General features: G+C 50.3%; 1 protein-coding gene across 11 annotated transcripts in view; it reads right to left on the minus strand.

Annotated features, from left to right (window-relative positions):
• Positions 1–1,128: 1,128 nt before the first annotated feature.
• LOC105497373 (WD repeat domain, phosphoinositide interacting 2) overlaps positions 1,129–19,307 on the minus strand; it is a 45,597-nt gene continuing 27,418 nt past the window's right edge. For 5 of the 11 annotated variants that reach the window (XM_071095388.1, XM_071095396.1, XM_071095392.1 and 2 more), the window contains 9 exons: positions 18,233–18,329; positions 17,708–17,805; positions 16,874–16,966; positions 11,295–11,365; positions 7,078–7,185; positions 5,666–5,830; positions 4,648–4,755; positions 3,146–3,276; positions 1,129–2,031 (listed from right to left, as the gene is read on the minus strand). In XM_071095388.1, the coding sequence (XP_070951489.1) occupies positions 1,919–2,031; positions 3,146–3,276; positions 4,648–4,755; positions 5,666–5,830; positions 7,078–7,185; positions 11,295–11,365; positions 16,874–16,966; positions 17,708–17,805; positions 18,233–18,329 (984 nt within the window). In that variant the 3' untranslated portion in view covers positions 1,129–1,918. The remainder of the gene's footprint in view (positions 2,032–3,145; positions 3,277–4,647; positions 4,756–5,665; positions 5,831–7,077; positions 7,186–11,294; positions 11,366–16,873; positions 16,967–17,707; positions 17,806–18,232; positions 18,330–19,307) is intronic. The other 6 variants (XM_071095397.1, XM_071095394.1, XM_071095389.1 and 3 more) reach the window with 3 other exon arrangements.

Here is a 19,307-nt window from a genome sequence, read left to right on the forward strand (position 1 = left end):
AGGCAGGCACCAGAACCAACGGCACTTTAACACAGAACTGGAAATGCAGCTCTCTTTGGTGATGGGGAACCCTAGCTCAGGGTTCCGTATCTCTTGTGCACTTTTTTTCCCCCACGAACACACTCTAGCCAAACGTGCCTCCCAGGAGATGGAGTGCACGCTCAGGTTCTAGAGAGCCCTCTGGCCTTGCACCACAAGCTGCGGGCGTGGGTCAAGGCTGCGTGCTGCCGCGGCCCTTCTCATCCCTGCTCAAGCATAGCCCGCTCTGGCCTCAGTGGTCCCCACCGCCTCAGCCTGCGTGACCGGGATCCCATTTCATCAAAGGTCCAGGACAGACACGCAGGGTTTGAAGGAAAAGTTCAATCAGCCCACCTGCACCTCTGCCTAATGCAGATGTGCTGTGTGCCGCACACCAGCGGCTGTGAGGAAGCCGGTGTAGTCGAGTCCGACTCCAGTGTCCCCTGCATTTAGGAGTTTGCCGTAAAGCCAACCCAGGAACACTGGGGCATTTCACTGCAGCCGCTCAGCGGAGGTGGCAACTCCCCTCCAGCTCTTCACCCAGTGTGACCATGACAACCATCTGGAAACAGGCGTCCCAGCCTTCCTCGGTTCAAAAACCCGAGCCTGCAAAGGCAGGGTAAATACAGTTTTTGCCTTTTCCCTTCTATCCGTAACTTACACCACTCCAAAGATTCTAAAACCATCTCTCCTGCCATTAACTCCACTTAAATGCCCTCAACACTTTGGCTGCTAGGTGTCTTGGTTTGGAATGCAGAGTCTGAGGTACTTGAGGTTGTTTTAATTCCGTAAATAGGAAAAGGGAAGTGAGGCAAATACTGAAGCTTGCAACCACAATCTCTCATCGGTTTGCTGAGGAAATTTTCTAAGATGAAAATAGAAAGGCACATGTCGCCCTGTGAAGGACGTGGCCCAGCCGCCTTCTCTCTGTCGCTGTCTCCCGCTACGACCTCTCACACAGGTAGGAAGCCCCTGCAGACGGCAGGGCCAGAGAAAGGACAGCTCGGACGGCCACCACACTTGAATTCTGTGCTTTCCTGGGCATAGGAGTAGCTACAAACTTTCCTTAAAAAAAAAAAAAAAAAACACACAGTTTTTCAACAGGAAGAGTAAAGTAGAAGAACAGATCATTTAATTATACAAACAAAATCGCTTTCCTTTGCTCCAGGGAGTCCAGGCAACCTTTTAAGTTCATTTGCTGCCTGAAAGAAAGGTTTTTAGTATCAGAAAGAACCTCGCTCTCCTCCAATATTCACATGGAAAACAAGATCAGAAACAAAAGTCCACCATGGAAGAAATCCCAGAGTGATCCAATTTGGAAAGAATTTAATTAACAAAATAAAACGGAGGGAAAATGGTCCAGGTGGGGCCCCAGGGAGAGAGGGCTCCTGCCCCAGCCGAAGTCCGCCCAGCACACCTGGTGGGCAGCCCCTGGGCCTGTCACTGCAGAACTGGCCTTGACAACCAGACCCACTGTGCACAACGCCACGGCTTCCTTATGCACTCAGCATTATGTACAGATATTAAAAAACCCAACGGCAGGTGGCTGGAAAGTGGCTTCTAGCTCCCCTATGCTGGCTTGGCACGTTCATGCATGCAAAGCGAGGAGGTTTTGCGGGCTTCACCAAACAGTTAATTTTGGCAAAAAGAGAAAACAAACAAACAAAAAGCTAAAATTCATAAGCAGGATTTAAAAGCCACTGAAGTGAAAACGATGTATGTCCTCAGCGTTATGGAGTTAGACTACCACTACAATCTTTTTTTTTTTTTTTTTTTTTTTTTTAATAAAGTCTCTGCCATCCTCTCCCCCGACTCAGGTCAAAGTTCATAGCAGCAATGCACAAAGTCCTCTGTGAAGCCAGTGTTCTCTGCTCCCCGGGTCAGAGGTCACAGGTCAAGTTCAGTCAGTCCGAAGAATCATGGGCGGGTGCTCGCTGTCCTCATCCAGGCGCAGGGCACTGGCCTCGTCCTCCAGGCAGGCGCCACCCACAGCACCCAGGTCGTCTGTGTAGGCTGCAAAGAGACGATGAAGTCACTCTTCAAAGGCTGGGGACACACCACAGACCCCATGACACAAACTGAGGACTGTGTTTTGGAAACACTGGTGTATGTTTATAAACTGCAGCCTGTATTAAGATGTTCTGAATTCTGATTGCTTTCTAATGAAATCTTTGCGGCCTTTGGCAGCTTGAGATGAAGTCATTTGTTCTCTGACATTCATAAATGTCAAAATGACACCTGCCCAGTAAACAGGGGCTCCCTAATGGACAGGCCACAAACTCCCTCAAGCTGGTTACACAGAGCTCAAAAATAACACCAGGAAAAAATAACGATACTAAGAGACTTTCAGGGCGGGCCTCACGAACCGGAAGCGCCGGTTCACGGATGGGAGTGGCGGAGAGCAGTGGGACAGCCCCACGTGGGTGCAAAACCACAGGCTCTCCCGCTGGAGTGCAAGTTGGTTTTTTTAAGAAGGTGCCTCACACAGCCAAGGCTGTGGCTGGAGGATCTCGCACATGGGTCTTAGTGCTGCTGCCGGAGGGGAGCCCGTTGGCCTCGTTCCCCTATGGCTTCTGCACTTCACAGGCCCAGCACGAAGGCGGTACTCGATGCAGATTTGCTGAAGGACGAAAAAAAGGTGGGAGGGAAAGACCGAGGCCAAACTCTTGGCAGTACTTTTCAGGGTGGTATCTTAGCTGAGAGGTGGCCAGTCTGGGTGCAAGTCACATGCCCCCAGAGTCACCTGAGCTAGGATGACCACATTTTCTTCAAAAATGGAGAAGATGGGCCTGGTACGGTGGCTCAGGCCTATAATCCCAGCACTTTGGGAGGCCGAGGTGGGAGAATCACTTGAGCCCAGGAGGAGTTTGAGACCACCCTGGGCAACATAGGGAGACCCCATCTCTACTTAAAAAAAAAAAAAAAAAAAAAAAAGGAAAGGAAACTGAATTCAGCCTTGAGAGGCCTTGGCAGACCCATTTACCAACCTCGCCTATGTCCTCAGAACCAGTCCCCCACTTTCCCAATGAGGAGCCGGTAGGGTAGCTCCGGAGCCAGCAGGAGGCAGGAGCACTCCGGGGCAGTGGGTGGGGCTAATTACCTTCCAGGTTTGCATCACGCCCCTTACCAAGTCTCGTTGGGGATGAAGGCACGTAAGTACCTTTTGCTGTGGCTGCGCCGTATGTCTGAGTGACTAAGGGGCAGTCGTGAGAGGCAGAGTCCAAGATCTCATTGGCCGTCTCCAGGCTGCCATCTAGCCTGGAGGGGAGAAAGCGACACAGCTCAGTGTCTCCACACAGGGCGGCCTCGCGGGCAGCACACACTGGCTGCCTTGCCGCAACAGAGCCGACGTGCTACTCACCACACAGGATGCCAGGCATTCATCACGAAACTTTCATCTCCTTGTGTATCTGTACACATTTTTACATGAAGAGTTTTACATGGAAAGTCTAAAGAGGGAGTTATACCTAACAAGGCAGTGTTTCTCTTTTACGATGGAAGAACATAATAACTAGGATTCATTATTTTAAGAAAAAGTCAGGCTAGGCCAGGCGCAATGGCTCAGCACTTTGGGAGGCCAAGGCGGGCGGATCACGAGTTCAGGAGATCGAGACCTGGCTAACACAGTGAAACCCCGTCTCTACTAAAAACACAAAAAATTAGCTGGGCGCGGTGGCAGGAGCCTGTGGTCCCAGCTACTCGGGAGGCTGAGGCAGGACAATCGCTTGAACCCGGGAGGGTGGAGCTTGCAGTGAGCCGAGATCGCGCCACTGTACTCCAGCCTGGGTGACAGGGGGAGACTCCGTTTCACACAAAAAAATAAAAGGCTAGGTGCAGCGGCTCACTCCTGTTACCCCAACACTTGGGGAGGCCAAGGCAGGAGGCTCACTTGAGCCTAGGAGTTCCAGACCAGCCTGGACAACCTAGCAAGACCCTGCACAAAAAAATAATTAGCTGGATGTGCTGCGTGCCTGCAGTCCCACCTACTAGGGAGGCTGAGGTGGAAGAATCCCTTGAACCCGGGAGCTTAAGGCTGCAGTGAGCTGTGAATGTACCACAGCACTCCAGCCTGGCGAGGGTGACACCCTGTCTCTAAAATAAATAATTATATTGCTGCTGGAACTTTTTGATCATAAAAAAATGTGTGAGACAGAATGAAAATGCATTACTTCTCGATGAACAACTGTTAACTCCCTGTTTTCCAAGGACAAACCTGTACCTCACAGTGAGACAAGAGGCTCTCAACCACGCGCACTGACTTGTGGCGGCCACCACGCTGCACCCTTCCTTTCCGAATGCGAAACTCCACCCTGCAGACGAAGGCCTGGCCTCCCCGCGCCTCTCCCCCAGCTAAGAACAAATGCGGCTCCCCCGCCACCCCTGCGTTGTCTCTGTGCCCAGTCCCTGAGGGAGCCCTGATGCCACCAGCCACAGCCCGGGGCTCGGGGCTCCCTGTCCTGCAGTGGCATCGATTTCACCTGGGAAAGCAAAGCTCCCGACCTGCGCGGCATGGGCCGCCATGCTGGCATCTGCCCCTTTATGTCACTGGTTTGCAAGGAAATAAACAAACATACGCCAGGTGCCCCAAAAGCGCGGAGCAGCTCCGTGAAGCGGCCGGAGCAGACTCACCGGTGCTGCTTCATCAGGGCGCACTCGCCGCCCTCCTGGGGGTCCAGGTTGTACATGTACAGGTACCCATCGGAGGCACCCACCAACAACCGCGGGATCTTCTGAATTCTAGGGAGGACAAAGAGCAGCCACATTCTAGCCAACTGTCACAAAACGGTCTCATTACACGGCAGCCTCACTTTTGGCAGGCCAGGGAGGAGACCCCAGCAGAATGAGCACAAGAGCAGCTGCAGGCGCCTGGTGCCCACTGACCTCAGCTCACAGGGCCAAGGCTGCACTTGTGGCTGAGCCCTGACGCCCATGGGAGACGAGAGCGGGACAAAACTGGTTTCGTGGCTTCTGGGATCATTATGGGGCCCTGAAGCCCACAGGAGAAGAAAGCGGGACAAAACCAGTTTCGTGGCTTCTGGGATTTATTATGTGGCCCTGAAGCCCACAGGAGATGAGAGTGGGACGAAGCTGTTTTTGTGGCTTCTGGGATTATTATGGGTAGTCGTTGTCAGAGAAGTTTTCGAGGACGCTAGTCAGATAACAAAACTGGAAAACGATGTTTAAAGACGCATGGAAGCCCAAAGCCCTGCTGTCACTGGATGTAATGACAATCTTTCCTGCACTCAGCACAGAACCTTAGACGATCCCAGAACGTTCACAGGCCCCATGTGTGTTCTGAAGCTGGACCCTGGGGCCGGCCAGACGCCTGAGACTCAGCAAGTGTGGTTTCTGTGGCCCCAAAGGGTTAACTATGGCACACTCACAAGGTTTGACTTAACGTCTTTCATTAAAACCACAGACTGTCCACAAAACAGAACGGGAGACTGTGTGGAAATGGACCCCACACAGAGCGGCAAGCCTAGTGCCTGCCAGGGCGCCTCCCATCCCTGACAACTCTCGACGGAGTGTCGGCTCTAAGGAGCTGCTCCTGTTCAGGAGAAACACGGAAGGGGTCACAAGCTACCAGGACTGGGCCCCTCGGCCTGAGGCACACGGGGTGGGGGATGCAGGCGCCGGCTCTACTCACGTGGCTAGCGAGCAGATGTTTTTGTGGCCACAGAATGGCAGGCGGACCGTGGCGAAGGCTCTGCCCTGGTTGAACATTTCTGTCACTTGGGAAGGCAGGTAGCTGGTGGAGGCCATGAGCACTTTCCCGAAGTACCCGGTCCAGGTGGTGGGCTCCTCTGGGGGTCTGGAAGGAAAGGCCACTAGACACATGAAGCTGTACCCTCCCTGGGGGGATGGCCACCCCCTACTCACACAGACGCACAGCTCTGGAGCCAACAGCAAAAGTCTCCATTCTTCACAGGAAACTTAAGAAGGGTTGGTTATAAGCAGACACTCAGGGCCCCGGGGGCGTCATGGGGCTTCCTCTGGGAGGTGTCAGAGGAGGGGCGCTCAGCTTCAGGGAGAAGCAGCCGCAGCCTTTGAGTGGCCACAGCCAAGACGTGGCAGGTGATCACACATCCCCTTTACAAGGGTGTGAGGACGTCTAGGGCCTAACTGATGACCCCTGCTAGGTCTCTGTAACAGAAGTCTCCAAAAACCTTGAGTATAGACCCCAAAACGTTATTTTCCCATAGCCTATTTGTGTTGTTATTCATCTTTTTTGGGGGGGAGGGCGGGGCATGTTCCATTTGTCTTTTTAAAAATTGTGATGAAATATACATAACAAAATTTATTCTGACCATCTAAAGTATGTTATTGTAATGCTGATCTGAGTGGGATGTTCTTTTTAAATTTTTTAAAGAGAGGCTGGGCACGGTGGCTCACAAGCAGATCACTTGAGCCCAGGAGTTCCAGACCAGCCTGGGCAACATAGCGAAATTCTGTGTCTACAAAAAATTTAAAAATTAGCCAGGCATGGTGCATGCCTTAGTCCCAGGTACTCAGGAGGCTGAGGCAGGAGGATGGCTTGAGCCCAGCAGCTGGAGGCTACAATGAGTAATGACTATACCACTGCACTGCAGCCTGGACAACAGAGTAAGACCCTCTTAAAAGATAAGACCCCCGTCACGCTACATATTCATGGCAATAATAAATACTGTGGAAGCCATCCATGTCTCTCTCTGCTTACCCGTGGGCAGGTAAGAGACAAGCCATTCATGGGCTGTCTGATCACGAACGCTTTCGTAGTGAGGGGAACCTGAGGAGGGGCCATCCGCACTGACTAGAGGATGTCCACCTGGGCCCTCCGTGCCCTACGCAAGGCCTCTGTCTATTCTGCATGCTGCCCGCAGGAGAAGCTCATCTGCTGGGGCCCGTCCTCCTCACTGCCAAGCCTGGATGCGGAGGTGCTTGTTCCATGGCCAGCTTCAAGGTCTTCACTGGTTAACAATGTCAGAGGGTGAGCGGACCCGTGCTTACTTCCCATCCCGGCAGCAAGAGGGGACAAAGGGTTTTGCATCATTTTTAAAGGAACGTATATTTGCAACTCACTTTTCTTTCACAGTCTCGAGTTTGAAGATGTGCACGGTCTCCGTGTTGCTGGAGGCGGAGAGGAACATGCCGTCCATGCTGAAGGCCAGGGAGCAGATGCTCACACACCTGGGGAGATGCGCAGGTCGGGGCGGGCCACCGGAGCCAGCAGCTGCCCCAGGGGTTCAACTCAAGTGGAGGAGAAGAGTTCCTGTCACGGGCACACTTGGGCCTGCTGGTAAGTTTTATTCCCCTCCAACCACCTTCTCAAACATTTTCCTTGAGAGAGGAAAATGTTCGAAAGGAAATACTAAGAACAATTCGTTAACAGAGCTGCAACCTTCCAGATGACAAAAGAAATAGGAATTCACTAAACCACTTTTAGCTGAATTAGGATGGATTTATAGTCCTAAGGTGAGTAAAAGAAAACTCAATAATTTAAGTTATAGCCATTCTTTCCACACCAGAGGGTAAATAGGCAACCTTGGTGAAGTTTAAGAACAGAGCAGGCTGGGCGCGGTGGCTCAAGCCTGTAATCCCAGCACTTTGGGAGGCCAAGACGGGCAGATCACGAGGTCAGAAGATCGAGACCATCCTGGCTAACACAGTGAAACGCCGTCTCTACTAAAAAATACAAAAAACTAGCCGGGCGAGGTGGCAGGCGCCTATAGTCCCAGCTACTCGGGAGGCTGAGGCAGGAGAATGTTGTAAACCCAGGAGGCGGAGCTTGCAGTGAGCTGAGATCTGGCCACTGCGCTCCAGCCTGGGCGACAGAGCAAGACTCCGTCTCAAAAAAAAAAAAAAAAAAAAAAAAAAAAAGAACAGAGCAAAGGGCTGGGCATGGTGGCTTACACCTATAATCCCAGCACTTTGGGAGGCTGAGGTGGAAGGATCACGAGGTCAAGATATCGAGACCATCCTGGCCAACACAGTGAAACCCCGTCTCTACTGAAATTACAAAAATTAGCTGGCTGTGGTGGTGGGTGCCTGTAGTCCCAGCTACTCAGGAGGCTGAGGCAGAAGAATCACTTGAACCTTGGAGGCAGAGGTTGCAGTGAGCTGAGATCGTACCACTGCACTCCAGCCTAGGCGACAGAATGAGACTGTCTCAATTAAAAAGAAAAAAAAAAAGGGCCGGGTGCAGTGGCTCACGCCTGTAATCCCAGCACTTTGGGAGGTTGAGGCGGGTGGATCACAAGGTCAGGAGATCGAGACCATCCTGGCTAACACGGTGAAACCCTGTCTCTACTAAAAATACAAAAAAATTAGCCGGGCGTGGTGGCGGGCACCTATAGCCCCAGCTACTCTGGAGGCTGAGGCAGGAGAATGGCATGAACCTGGGAGGCGGAGTTGCAGTGAGCCGAGATCATGCCACTGCACTCCAGCCTGGGCGACAGAGCAAGACTCCGTCTCAAAAAAAAAAAAAAAAAAAAAAAAAAGAACAGAGCAAAACTTTCAACAGGCAAAGTGGTTCAAGTGTATCTTAAAAATTAACTGGCATTCCAAAGCCACTAAATTCATGTGAATTTCTTCATAACACTAGAAATACAAGATACTTTCAGCCCTGGCCCTAATAGCAAGGGGTTTTCCTGGCGTCAGTGTTGACCATGTGTATTAATTAGGTATGGGTATGAATTAGGAATGGTTCCTGCCTTAATGCAGCATCCAACGATGGGAGTGGGGTCAGGCAGGTGCGAATGAAACCACCTTTGAAAAATGATGCCTGAGGCCGGGCACGGTGGCTCAAGCCTGTAATCCCAGCACTTTGGGAGGCCGAGACGGGTGGATCACGAGGTCAGGAGATCGAGACCATCCTGCCTAACACGGTGAAACCCCGTCTCTACTAAAAAAATACAAAAAACTAGCCGGGCGATGTGGCGGACGCCTGTAGTCCCAGCTACTCGGGAGGCTGAGGCAGGAGAATGGCGTGAACCCGGGAGGCGGAGCTTGCAGTGAGCTGAGATCCGGCCACTGCACTCCAGCCTGGGCGACAGAGCGAGACTCCGTCTCAAAAAAAAAAAAAAAAAAAAAAAAAAAAAAGAAAAATGATGCCTGAAATGGGGTAAGAGATCTGTTCACTGACTCCATCTTGCTTCTAATCTCCAAGCTATCCTTGTTCATTCCTGGGCATAGGCTGTTTTAACTTTGGGAGGAACTTTGCTTACGATATTTTGCAGACCCTGCACCTGATGGATCCGCTGGCCCCACACAGATCAATCAACTGGCTCATCTGATCTTGTGGCCCCCACCCGGCAACTGCCGAGTGCAAGAAGACAGCTCCGACTCCCTAAGATTTCATCTCTGACAATCAGCCCTCCTGGCCCACTGGCTTCTCCCCACCCAAGTTATCCTTAAAACCTTTGCTCCCCGAATGCTCAGAGAGACTGATTTGAGCAGTAATAAAACTCCAGCCTCCTGCACAGCCGGCTCTGCATGAATTACTTTCTCTACTGCAATTCCCGTCTTAATGAATCGGCTCTGTCTAGGCAGCGGGCGAGGTGAACCCCTTGGGTGGTCACCCAAATATTCCATTTGCTACAGGCAAAGGAATGTGAGAAAAATACACGTGGAAGGCACTAGAAATCTTGGAGAAAGGGATTTAACCCAAGGATCAAAAAAAGGCCTCCTTGAGAGTGACACCTGACTTGGACTCCCAGCGTTACGGAACCCGGCCAGGCCACCAGATCCGCCAGCCCACGCAAGACCCTGGTGGGTAAAAGAGATCAGCTCTTCCGAGGATCTGAAAGTGTGGTACTGCTGGAGCCAGGACAGGGACAGTGAAACAGAATCAGGCTGGGTGGAAGGGCTGGTGCCGGGGGGCCTGGTAAACCAAGGCAGGGAGCTGGGGACTCAACCTGCAGGACAGAGGGGTGATGGGAGATGTCAGGTGGGGTGTGATTGGATTATATTTACATTTTCAAAGAACAGCCTGGGTGAGAGTCTGAAGAATGGCCTGATGGGAATCCAGGGCAACAGCAGAAACCAGGCAAAGCCTGGATCAGGTGGCGTGGCGAGTGGGGCACAGGCCAGGCCCACAGCTGGGAGCTCCCTAGAGGCACTGTTCAGGCAGAAGGCTGCAGGGCCCAGTCCTTCTGGCTTGGGTGCCAGGGTGCTGGCGGGGGTGGCGAGTGGCGCTATTTACCAGGATGGGGGTGTGAGGGATGAGGGGCAGGGGCAAACTGGCCTGGGTGGCTTGAGGTGCCCAGTAGGCAGGAGGAATACGGGCACCTCAAGGAAGCCAGGCTACACGTCTACCCCGGGATCGGCACACACGCAGGCCACGGGGGTGAGGAAGGGGGTAAGGTGAGGAGCGGCTCCAGGACAGAAACACGCACAGGAGGGGAACTGAGCAGAAGCAGCAACACAGGAAAAATACAGAAAGGTGTAGTGTGAGGAGGACCAAGGGACACGAGGAGGCAGGAGCTGGAGGAGCGGTGATGTTTAGGGATACCGAGGTGCACCTGCTGCACCTGTGGGGATCCCATGAGGAAGGAGGACCAGATGGCGGGAGAGTCCCCAAAACACAGCCCCTCCCTCTTTCAACGGCCACCCTCAGGGAGGGAGGTACTGATCTGAGACGAGGAGCCAGAGACTTGAGGTCGGGTCCCGCTGACCACCGCCATGCTATTGCAAGTGGTCCCTAGGGCTCCCATCTGAGGCACTGGCTCCAGAGCCTGAGGCCTCCCCTCCTCTGCTGTCCGATGAGGGAGGGAGAGTCCTGCCTCCAAAGCAGGCGCCACAGGGGGCATGCTAAGCACAGATGAGGGAAGCTTTGCAGCCTGGAGTGAGGAAGACAAGGGAACTCCAAGCTGCGACTTCTGGGTTAAAAGAAGGGGCCGACGCCCCTTGCTGAGGGTAAAAGCAGAGCTGGAGAGCTGCGAACAGGTTCTCAGAGCGCAGCCTTTAAAGGGGAGGGTGTGCTTCCCATGAGGTCGCTGCCCCGTCCCTTAGTGCCAGCTGGAAGCACAGGGCACAGGAGGGCCCAGCTGGTTATGTGAGTTCTTCGCAACTCTCACGCTAGCTGATGGGATCGCAAACACACACCCAGTTTGCTTTTCTGAAAGTGCTCGTGAACTCCCGTGACAAGACCGACTCCCTAGATCTCACCCGGTGACCCAGCTGGGATAGAAATGCTCGTGTGGAATTCTCCTGGGGTTTCTACTTGTTTGTAGATAACATATAACTGAAATCCAAATACAAGTTCTCCAGAATCCATTCCGGACATTCATAGACTTTACCTCTTCACTCCTCTCCGAAACTCAAAGAGTTTTTGTCCTTCTGGAATGGAAAATACCCTAATCACGGTCCCCTGTGGAAGGAAAAGAGAAAAGAAGAATTGGAGCTGAGTTAGAACAGGAATTTCCGATCTTCCACAGCAGACTGCAAATGCGCCACAGGGCTATCTCCAGGACAGCTCTGCCCTGGGCCACCAGGCAGTTTGGGGTCCCCCAGGGCCCCCCTTGAGTGTCACCTCCACACTTTTTGCCCCGAGCATAGAAAAACACCTCCCTGTTCTATTGTTGACTTAATGTTCAATCTTTTCTTTTTTTTTTTTTTTTTTGAGACGGAGTCTTGCTCTGTAGCCCGGGCTGGAGTGCAGTGGCCTGATCTCAGCTCACTGCAAGCTCCGCCTCCCGGGTTCACGCCATTCTCCTGCCTCAGCCTCCCGAGTAGCTAGGACTACAGGCGCCCGCCACCTCGCCCGGCTAGTTTTTTTTTTTTTGTATTTTTAGTAGAGACGGGGTTTCACTGTGTTCACCAGGATGGTCTCGATCTCCTGACCTCGTGATCCACCCGTCTCGGCCTCCCAAAGTGCTGGGATTACAGGCTTGAGCCACCGCGCCCGGCCCAATCTTTTCTTTAAACCTATTTTAATTGACTACTTACCCTCGACACTAAGAGTCTTGAGGGCAAAAGTGGCATATCATTCTATTGTTCTGAGTCGTTTGAAGTTTAAACTATTAAAAATAAAAGCCTGGACCAGGCGCAGTGGCTCACGCCTGTAATTCCAGCACTTTGGGAGGCTGAGGCGGGCAGATCACCAGAGGTCAGGAGTTTGAGACCAGCCTGACCAACATGGAGAAACCTTGTCTCTACTAAAAATACAAAATTAGCCGAAGTGGTGGCGCATGCCTGTAGTCCCAGCTACTCAGGAGGCTGAGGCAGGAGAATTGCTTGCACCTGGGAGGCGGAGGTTGTAGTGAGCCGAGATCGCGCCATTGCACTCCAGCTCTGGGCGACAGAGCAAGACTCCGTCTTGGAAAATAAATAAATAAATAAATAAAAAATAAATAAAAACCTGGACTTGTGTGTGGCACACAGGCAAGACCTTGTGGTCTGACGAGGCTTCAGACCCCACCAAGGTCTTTTCTGCCACTTTAAATTCAGTTACTGACCAAGAGTCGATTAGCTGGAAATCTCAACTACCTTATAAGCAGTCAATCCCAACTCACGAAATGGGAAGATGCACATGAAGAAAATCTTACTAAGACAAAGAACTAGGAATACAAGCATGTGCCTGCTTTAATGCGAAGTGTCCTGAAGATGCCAACTTCCCCCAGTAAGTTAATATCAGATGTGCGGATAATGAAACAGATATGAACATCCGGGGGAATAGAGAAGCACCAAGAAAATAGTGAGCAGGACTTTCAATGCTTGAATATTAAAAGAATACTAATCAAGTGATATAATGGTATTAAATCAGCACAAAAAGAAACAGACTGATGGAAAGCAAGGCCTTAAAATGGGTAGCATTCCAACTTTGCAGGGCAGGAAGAATTATTCAACATTCACACCCCTACTATACAAATTTCAGGAGGTTCAAACTGTTTTTTTTTTTTTTTTTGAGACAGAGTCTCGCTCTGTCGCCCAGGCTGGAGTGCAGTGGCCAGATCTCAGCTCACTGCAAGCTCTGCCTCCCGGGTTCACGCCATTCTCCTGCCTCAGCCTCCCAAGTAGCTGGGACTACAGGCGCCCGCCACCTCGCCCGGCTAGTTTTTTGTGTTTTTTTTAGTAGAGATGGGGTTTCACCGTGTTAGCCAGGATGGTCTTGATCTCCTGACCTCATGATCCGCCCGTCTCGGCCTCCCAAAGTGCTGGGATTACAGGCTTGAGCCACCGCGCCCGGCCTTCAAACTGTTAAATATGAAAACTGTTCAGAATATTTAGACTGACGGAAGGCCGAGGTGGGCAGATCTCCTGAGGTCAGGAGTTCGAGACCACCCTGGGCAATATGGTGAAACCCTGTCTCTACTAAAATACAAAAAAATTAGCCGGGTGTGGGCCGGGTGCAGTGGCTCATGCCTGTAATCCCAACAGGTGCCCAGTAGGCAGGATGAATATGGGCACCTCAAGGAAGCCAGGCTACACGTCTAGCCCCAGGATCGGCACACACACAGGCCAAAGGGGTGAGGAAGGGGGCTGGGTGAGGAGTGGCTCCAGGGCAGAAACAGGCACAGGAGGGGAACTGAGCAGAAGCAGCAACACAGGAAAAACACAGAAAAGTGTGGTGTGAGGAAGACCAAGGGACACGAGGAGGCAGGAGCTCTACTAAAAATACAAAATTAGCTGGGCGTCAGGGTGCATGCCTGTAATCCGAGCTACTCAGGAGACTGAGGCAGGAGAATCGCTTGAACCCGGGAGGCAGAGGTTGCAGTGAGCCGAGATCACACCACTGCATTTGAGCCTAGGCGACAGAGCAAAACTCCATCTCAAAAAAAAAAAAAAAAAAAAATTAGCTGGGTGTGGTGGCACGCACCTGTAGTCCCAGCTACTTGGGACGCTGAGGCATGAGAATCGCTTGAGCCCCAGAGGTGGAGGTTGCAGTGAGCTGAGATCGTGCCAATGTACTCCAACTTGGGCTACAGAGAGACTCCGTCTCAAAAGAAAAAAAAAAAAAAGTAAAGAAAAGAATATCTAGGCCAAATACAGTACCTCATGCCTGTAATCCCAGCAGTTGGGGAGGCCAAGACAGGAGAAACAAACACTAGAGCCCAGGAGTTGAAGACCAGCCTGGGCAACATAGCGAGACCCCATCTCTACAAAAAACAAACAAAAAAAGCCAAGCCTGATGGTTCACTCCTGTTGTCCCAGGAGTGGAGGCTGCAGTGAGCCATGATCACGCCACTGCACTATCTCTGTGTTTATAAATAGTACAAAGCGGCCGGGCGTGGTGGCTCACTCCTGTAATCCCAGCACTTTGGGAGGCCGGGCGCGGTGGCTCACTCCTGTAATCCCAGCACTTTGGGAGGCTGGGCGCAGTGGCTCACTCCTGTAATCCCAGCACTTTGGGAGGCCAAGGTGGGTGGTGACGAGGTCAGGAGTTCAAGACCAGCCTGACTAACATGGTTAAACCTCATCTACTCAAAATACAAAAATTAGCTGGGTGTAGTGGTGTGCGCTTGTAATCCCAGCTATTTAGGAGGCTGAGGCAGGAGAATGGCTTGAACCCAGGAGGCGGAGGTTGTGGTGAGCTGAGATCACACCACACTGTACTCTAGCCTGCGTGACAGAGCAAGACTCTGTTTCCAAAAAAAAAAAAAAAAAAAAAAAAAAAAAAAAAAAAAAAAAAAAGCAGCAGATGACCTACAGTGTAGAACACCAAAGAATTGTTTAGATAAATTATGGTAAACTTATACAATGGGAGAGTATACAGCCATTAGAAATCAGGATACAGGCCAGGCACAGAGGCTCCCTCCTGTAATTCTAGCACTTTGGGAGGCTGAGGTGAGTAGATTGCTTGAGCTCAGGAGTTAGAAACCACCCTGGCCAACATGGAGAAACCCCATCTCTACAAAAAATACAAAAATCAGCCGGGTGTGGTGGTGGGTGCCTGTAGTCTTGGCTACTTGGGAGGCTGAGGTAGAAGGATCACTTGAGCCTGGGAAGTGGAGGTTGCAGAGAGCAGAGATTGTGCCACAGTACTCCAGCCTGGGCGACAGAGCAAGCAAGACCTGTCTCAAAAAAAAAAAAAATTGGTACTTGAGGATAGTTGGTTCTCTCTGGATGGAGGGACACAAACTGAGTTTGCAACATTGAGAATTAGAGAATGAAATATTTTCTGCATCCATATATAAAAATAACCATGGCAAAGGTTTTGTCCTCTGCAGCCTACACTTTTAGATGGAGACATAATTTTTTGGTGCACATCTACCATGCAATACTCATTAATTAAGAGTTGTTTTGTTGCCACATGACTGCAAGATTCTTGAAAGTAGGATTAAGTCACAGGCTTCAGTGGGGCCTCAGCACCTGGCACAGAGCAGGGCTAGGAAGGCCTTGCCGCTCTCACTCAACAGGTAAGAGGATTCCATGTAAAAGAAATCAAGTTTCCTCTTTATAGTCCAGAAAAAAATTATTCTATTTTTATGGGCCTTAAAATTCCATCAAGTACTTTTGGGCCTTTGTAAGAGCTACTAAAAAACTTAACAGTGAGACTTTGATTAGTCAAAGGGTAACAGAATTTCAGGGCCATTTCAAAGGGAAAAGAAAAGGACAAGGTGATATTGGGACAGTCCAGCCTAATCAGAATCAAAGTCAGGCTTGGAGTCTGACCCCTCTGTTGCTGCCCGACTGGGCAGCCCCGGGCACACTGCTTAACCTCTCTGAGCCCTTGCTATGAAAGAGAAATATTTACCTTGCTGAGGGGGAACAAAGGAGGTAATGAAGATAAAAGATCCAGGATAATTCACGACCCAGAAGTGACCCATAAGCGGTGACATGATTATTACAGAACTCAGGTGTGAGACTGAAGAACAAAGATCCAGGCGGGAAAGCTAAGGAAGTGAGCCGACTTTTTATTGTATCTTATCTGGTCCATAGTTTGAGGGGAGAGATGACTTGAAAGGGGAGGCTATTTTAGGATTTCAATGAGAAGCAAAATCATATCCAAATCAAAGTAAAGGTCATCGGTGGGCAATGGAGAGCAGACTGGCATCCAGAGGGGACAACGGAGGTGGGAGAGCAGACGTGACCTCAAGACAGAAGAAGAGAAGACGGAACTTTCAAGAAAAGAGGAACCAAAACGAAAAGAGAGGCACAGTTCAAGTGAGGAAGAGAACGAGGAGCCTTCAGTCTCCTGGAGGCTGAGGGAGCCTCGCCACGCGGTCACAGGTACACAGGGACATTTAGAGGCCATCCATCTCCTTTAAAGCCAGACATTCTTCTTACTGGAATCTCTTAAATTCGTAGTTAGAAATACACATGAAAGATTGAGACAAGACTTAAATACACTACTACCTATGGCAGCAACATATTAGAAACGTAAAGTCCCAAAAGGGTGATGTGGACATAAATCACAACTGAATACTGCACGGCCATTACAAGTGTTTTTGAACTTAGAGAAATGTCATGCAGAGTGAAAAAGGATAAATTACACCCATAGTAGGATCCCAATTTTGTTGACTAAAGAGAAAATGAAAGGAAATACATTGAAATGTGTTCAGATTGGCTGGATAGAATTCTGTCCTTGCTTTTTCACGTTTCATCACTGTCTGGGTTCTTTACTGTTATGTGTTAGTTTTATCATTTAGAAACACACTGGGTGAGCAGTGTGGTTACACACGGCACTTCTGTCTCTGGACATTTCTGTAATTTTTTACTACAAACATGGACCAGTTCTCCCGTCCCAGTGGCACACCGCAAGCGCCGCTCACTCTCGGGCAGCACACGCCCACGGCCTGACAAGCAGGTGGCTGTCTTTGCTTCTCCCGAAGCTGGTAAGCATAGGACCTTGCCTCTAAGTTGGCTGTGTGAACAGAAATGAAAAAGTCTGTGGACGCCGGGGCACCAGTACTCCCCCAGGGAAAAGCAGACTCACCTTCTCTGAAGCCGTGGCAAGTTTAGTTCCGCTTGCATCAAAGGCCAATGCCGCTAAAGGACTGTCATGAGCCGGAATCATGTTTGCAGCTCTCTGAAAAAGGGACACCAATAAAGTGTGGCCGCCACGCAGTGACAGGCCACGCCCCAGGGCTGGCACTCAGTCTGCAGTCTGAAAACGCCAATTAGCTGTTCCTAAAACACCATTGCAGTCCATACAAATGCCAAACCCACTTGATTTTCTGGGGCTGGGCATTCAAGGAAATGTTGCTCCAACTTTAGAAAAAGCAAAGCAGTTTATCCCGAAGGTTTTCTATGTTCCTTCAAACATTCCCGTGGTGAGGAGCTCAGCACTGGTCTGAACGCTGCAGCAGATCCAGAAGCAGAATGAGCCAGACCTGCTCTGCTACTGACAGAGAGTAGCGGGGCTGGGCGTGGGGCACCCACCTGTAATCCCAGCACTTTAGGGGGCCAAGGTGGGAGGATGGTTTGAGGCCAGCCTGGGCAACCCAGCAAGACTCCATCTCTACAAAAAAAAAAAATTAGCTGGGTGTGGTGTTGCATGACTGTAACTCCTTGGGAGGCTGAGGCAGGAGGATCACTTGAGCCCGGGAGGTTGAGGCTGCAGTCAACTCGGACTGCATCACCACACTCCAGCCTGAGCGATAGAGCGAGACCCTGTCTCAAAAAAAAAAAAAAAAAAAAAAAAAAAGAAAAAAAATGCAGTGGTTGTATTGCTGAGCCAAGAAAATCAGGATGTCAGGGACACCGCAGTGCTCCTCTTCAGGAAAAAGCCACAATTTAGAGAGCTATTCGAGTAGGAAAGGCATCTCACCAAATTAATGGTATCGAAGACCTGCACCTCTCCGATGGTCGCGCTCCCTGGGTACGCCAAGTAGCAGTTGTCGTTGTTGATTGACAGTGCACACAGGCCTGCAAATGACACACGGAGGACGAGATGCAAACTTCACCTGAGAGCTCCTTCTTGGATGTCAGACATAATTCAGCATTTATTTAACAGAGCATTAGGAACAAATAATAGCTTGGATACAATCTTGTTTGCTGTGTTAAGAAAGTTCTGCAACCCCAAATCCCCACCTTAGGTGATACCAGTATTGTAAAGAGATTAAACGCCTTTGGTTTGAACTGATCAGTAACCTCAAACTTGAAAGTTGATCAAACCAATGAGTTTATGTGGTCACATGACCAGCATCAGTAGGCAGGCAGCTTGGTTTGGGATCAATACTTTTAAAATCTGTCTCATCTGCGGAACCTATAAAAAGAAAAAATCTCTCTCACCTATAGCTATCTTTCAAGGGCAAAATCAGAAAAAGGATTCTTTCCTCACAAGTTAGCTCACCTGCAGGGTTTGGAGGCGTCTCCCTGATTGTATGCAGCACCTTCATGTCCCGAATGTTGTGGATGTACAGGGACTCCTCCAGGCACACTATCAGCCTCTAGGCGAGAGAGGAAACGAAACCAAATGTGAAGCAAAGTCAGTGCAACATCTGCCCCAACCTCCACTTGACTGACTCCTGGACTAGACACTCTTGTTTCTTCTATTGCTATTGTATTTTATTTTTTTGGAGTCAGCGTCTCACTGTGTCACCCAGGCTGGAGTGCAATGGCGTGATCTTGGCTCACTGCAACCTCTGCCTCCCGGGTTCAAGTGATTCTCCTGCCTCAGCCTCCCAAGTAGCTGGGATTACAGGTGCCTGCCACCATGCCTGGCTAATTTTTGTATTTTTAGTAGAGATGGGGTTTCACCATGTTGGCCAGGCTGGTCTCGAACTCCTGACCTCAGGTGATCCACTCCTGCCTTGGCCTCACAATCTTAGTTCCTTCTAGAACACCATGCAGACCAATGTTGGAAGCGCCAAGGATACAGCTGTTTTCTACCAATAATCAAGAAGGAGCCGGCCCGGGTACACTTCTCTCTCATACTCACCCCAGCTCCACTGGGAATTCTAACGAGATCATTTTAGTTCAGTGTTAGGCAAATGCTAACCTACAGCTAAGACAAGTGTGCTGTCAATAGACTTGGAAAGATTTGCTTTTTAAAACTGATGCTGAGTGCGGCACAGGTAAAATGAAAATAAGGGGGTTTTAAAAGGTCTAACACTTTATTGTGCACTCAGATTATTTTGCAAGTTCCTCCTGCTCCATTTGGAAGAAAATGAATGTGGACATGCAGACAATGCATCGCTGTGACGATTTATGCAAGAAAGATGACGGGCATGCACCCAGCTCTACATTAGTTGGATGTGAACACAATTTGTATGCTTTACAATTTTTAAATGCTGAAGATATTATGCCTTATAATTTCCCATTCTAACCAACTCTGTCAGTTAACAGACCAGTTCCCAGTTTCAAGTGTATAAGGTAAGAGCATCTTTACTGTGACTTCACCTAGTCACCGTATCTCAGAGTGCAGC

The sequence above is a fragment of the Macaca nemestrina genome, chromosome 4, assembly GCF_043159975.1.
Source record: "Macaca nemestrina isolate mMacNem1 chromosome 4, mMacNem.hap1, whole genome shotgun sequence".
Taxonomy (NCBI): Eukaryota; Metazoa; Chordata; class Mammalia; order Primates; family Cercopithecidae; genus Macaca; species Macaca nemestrina.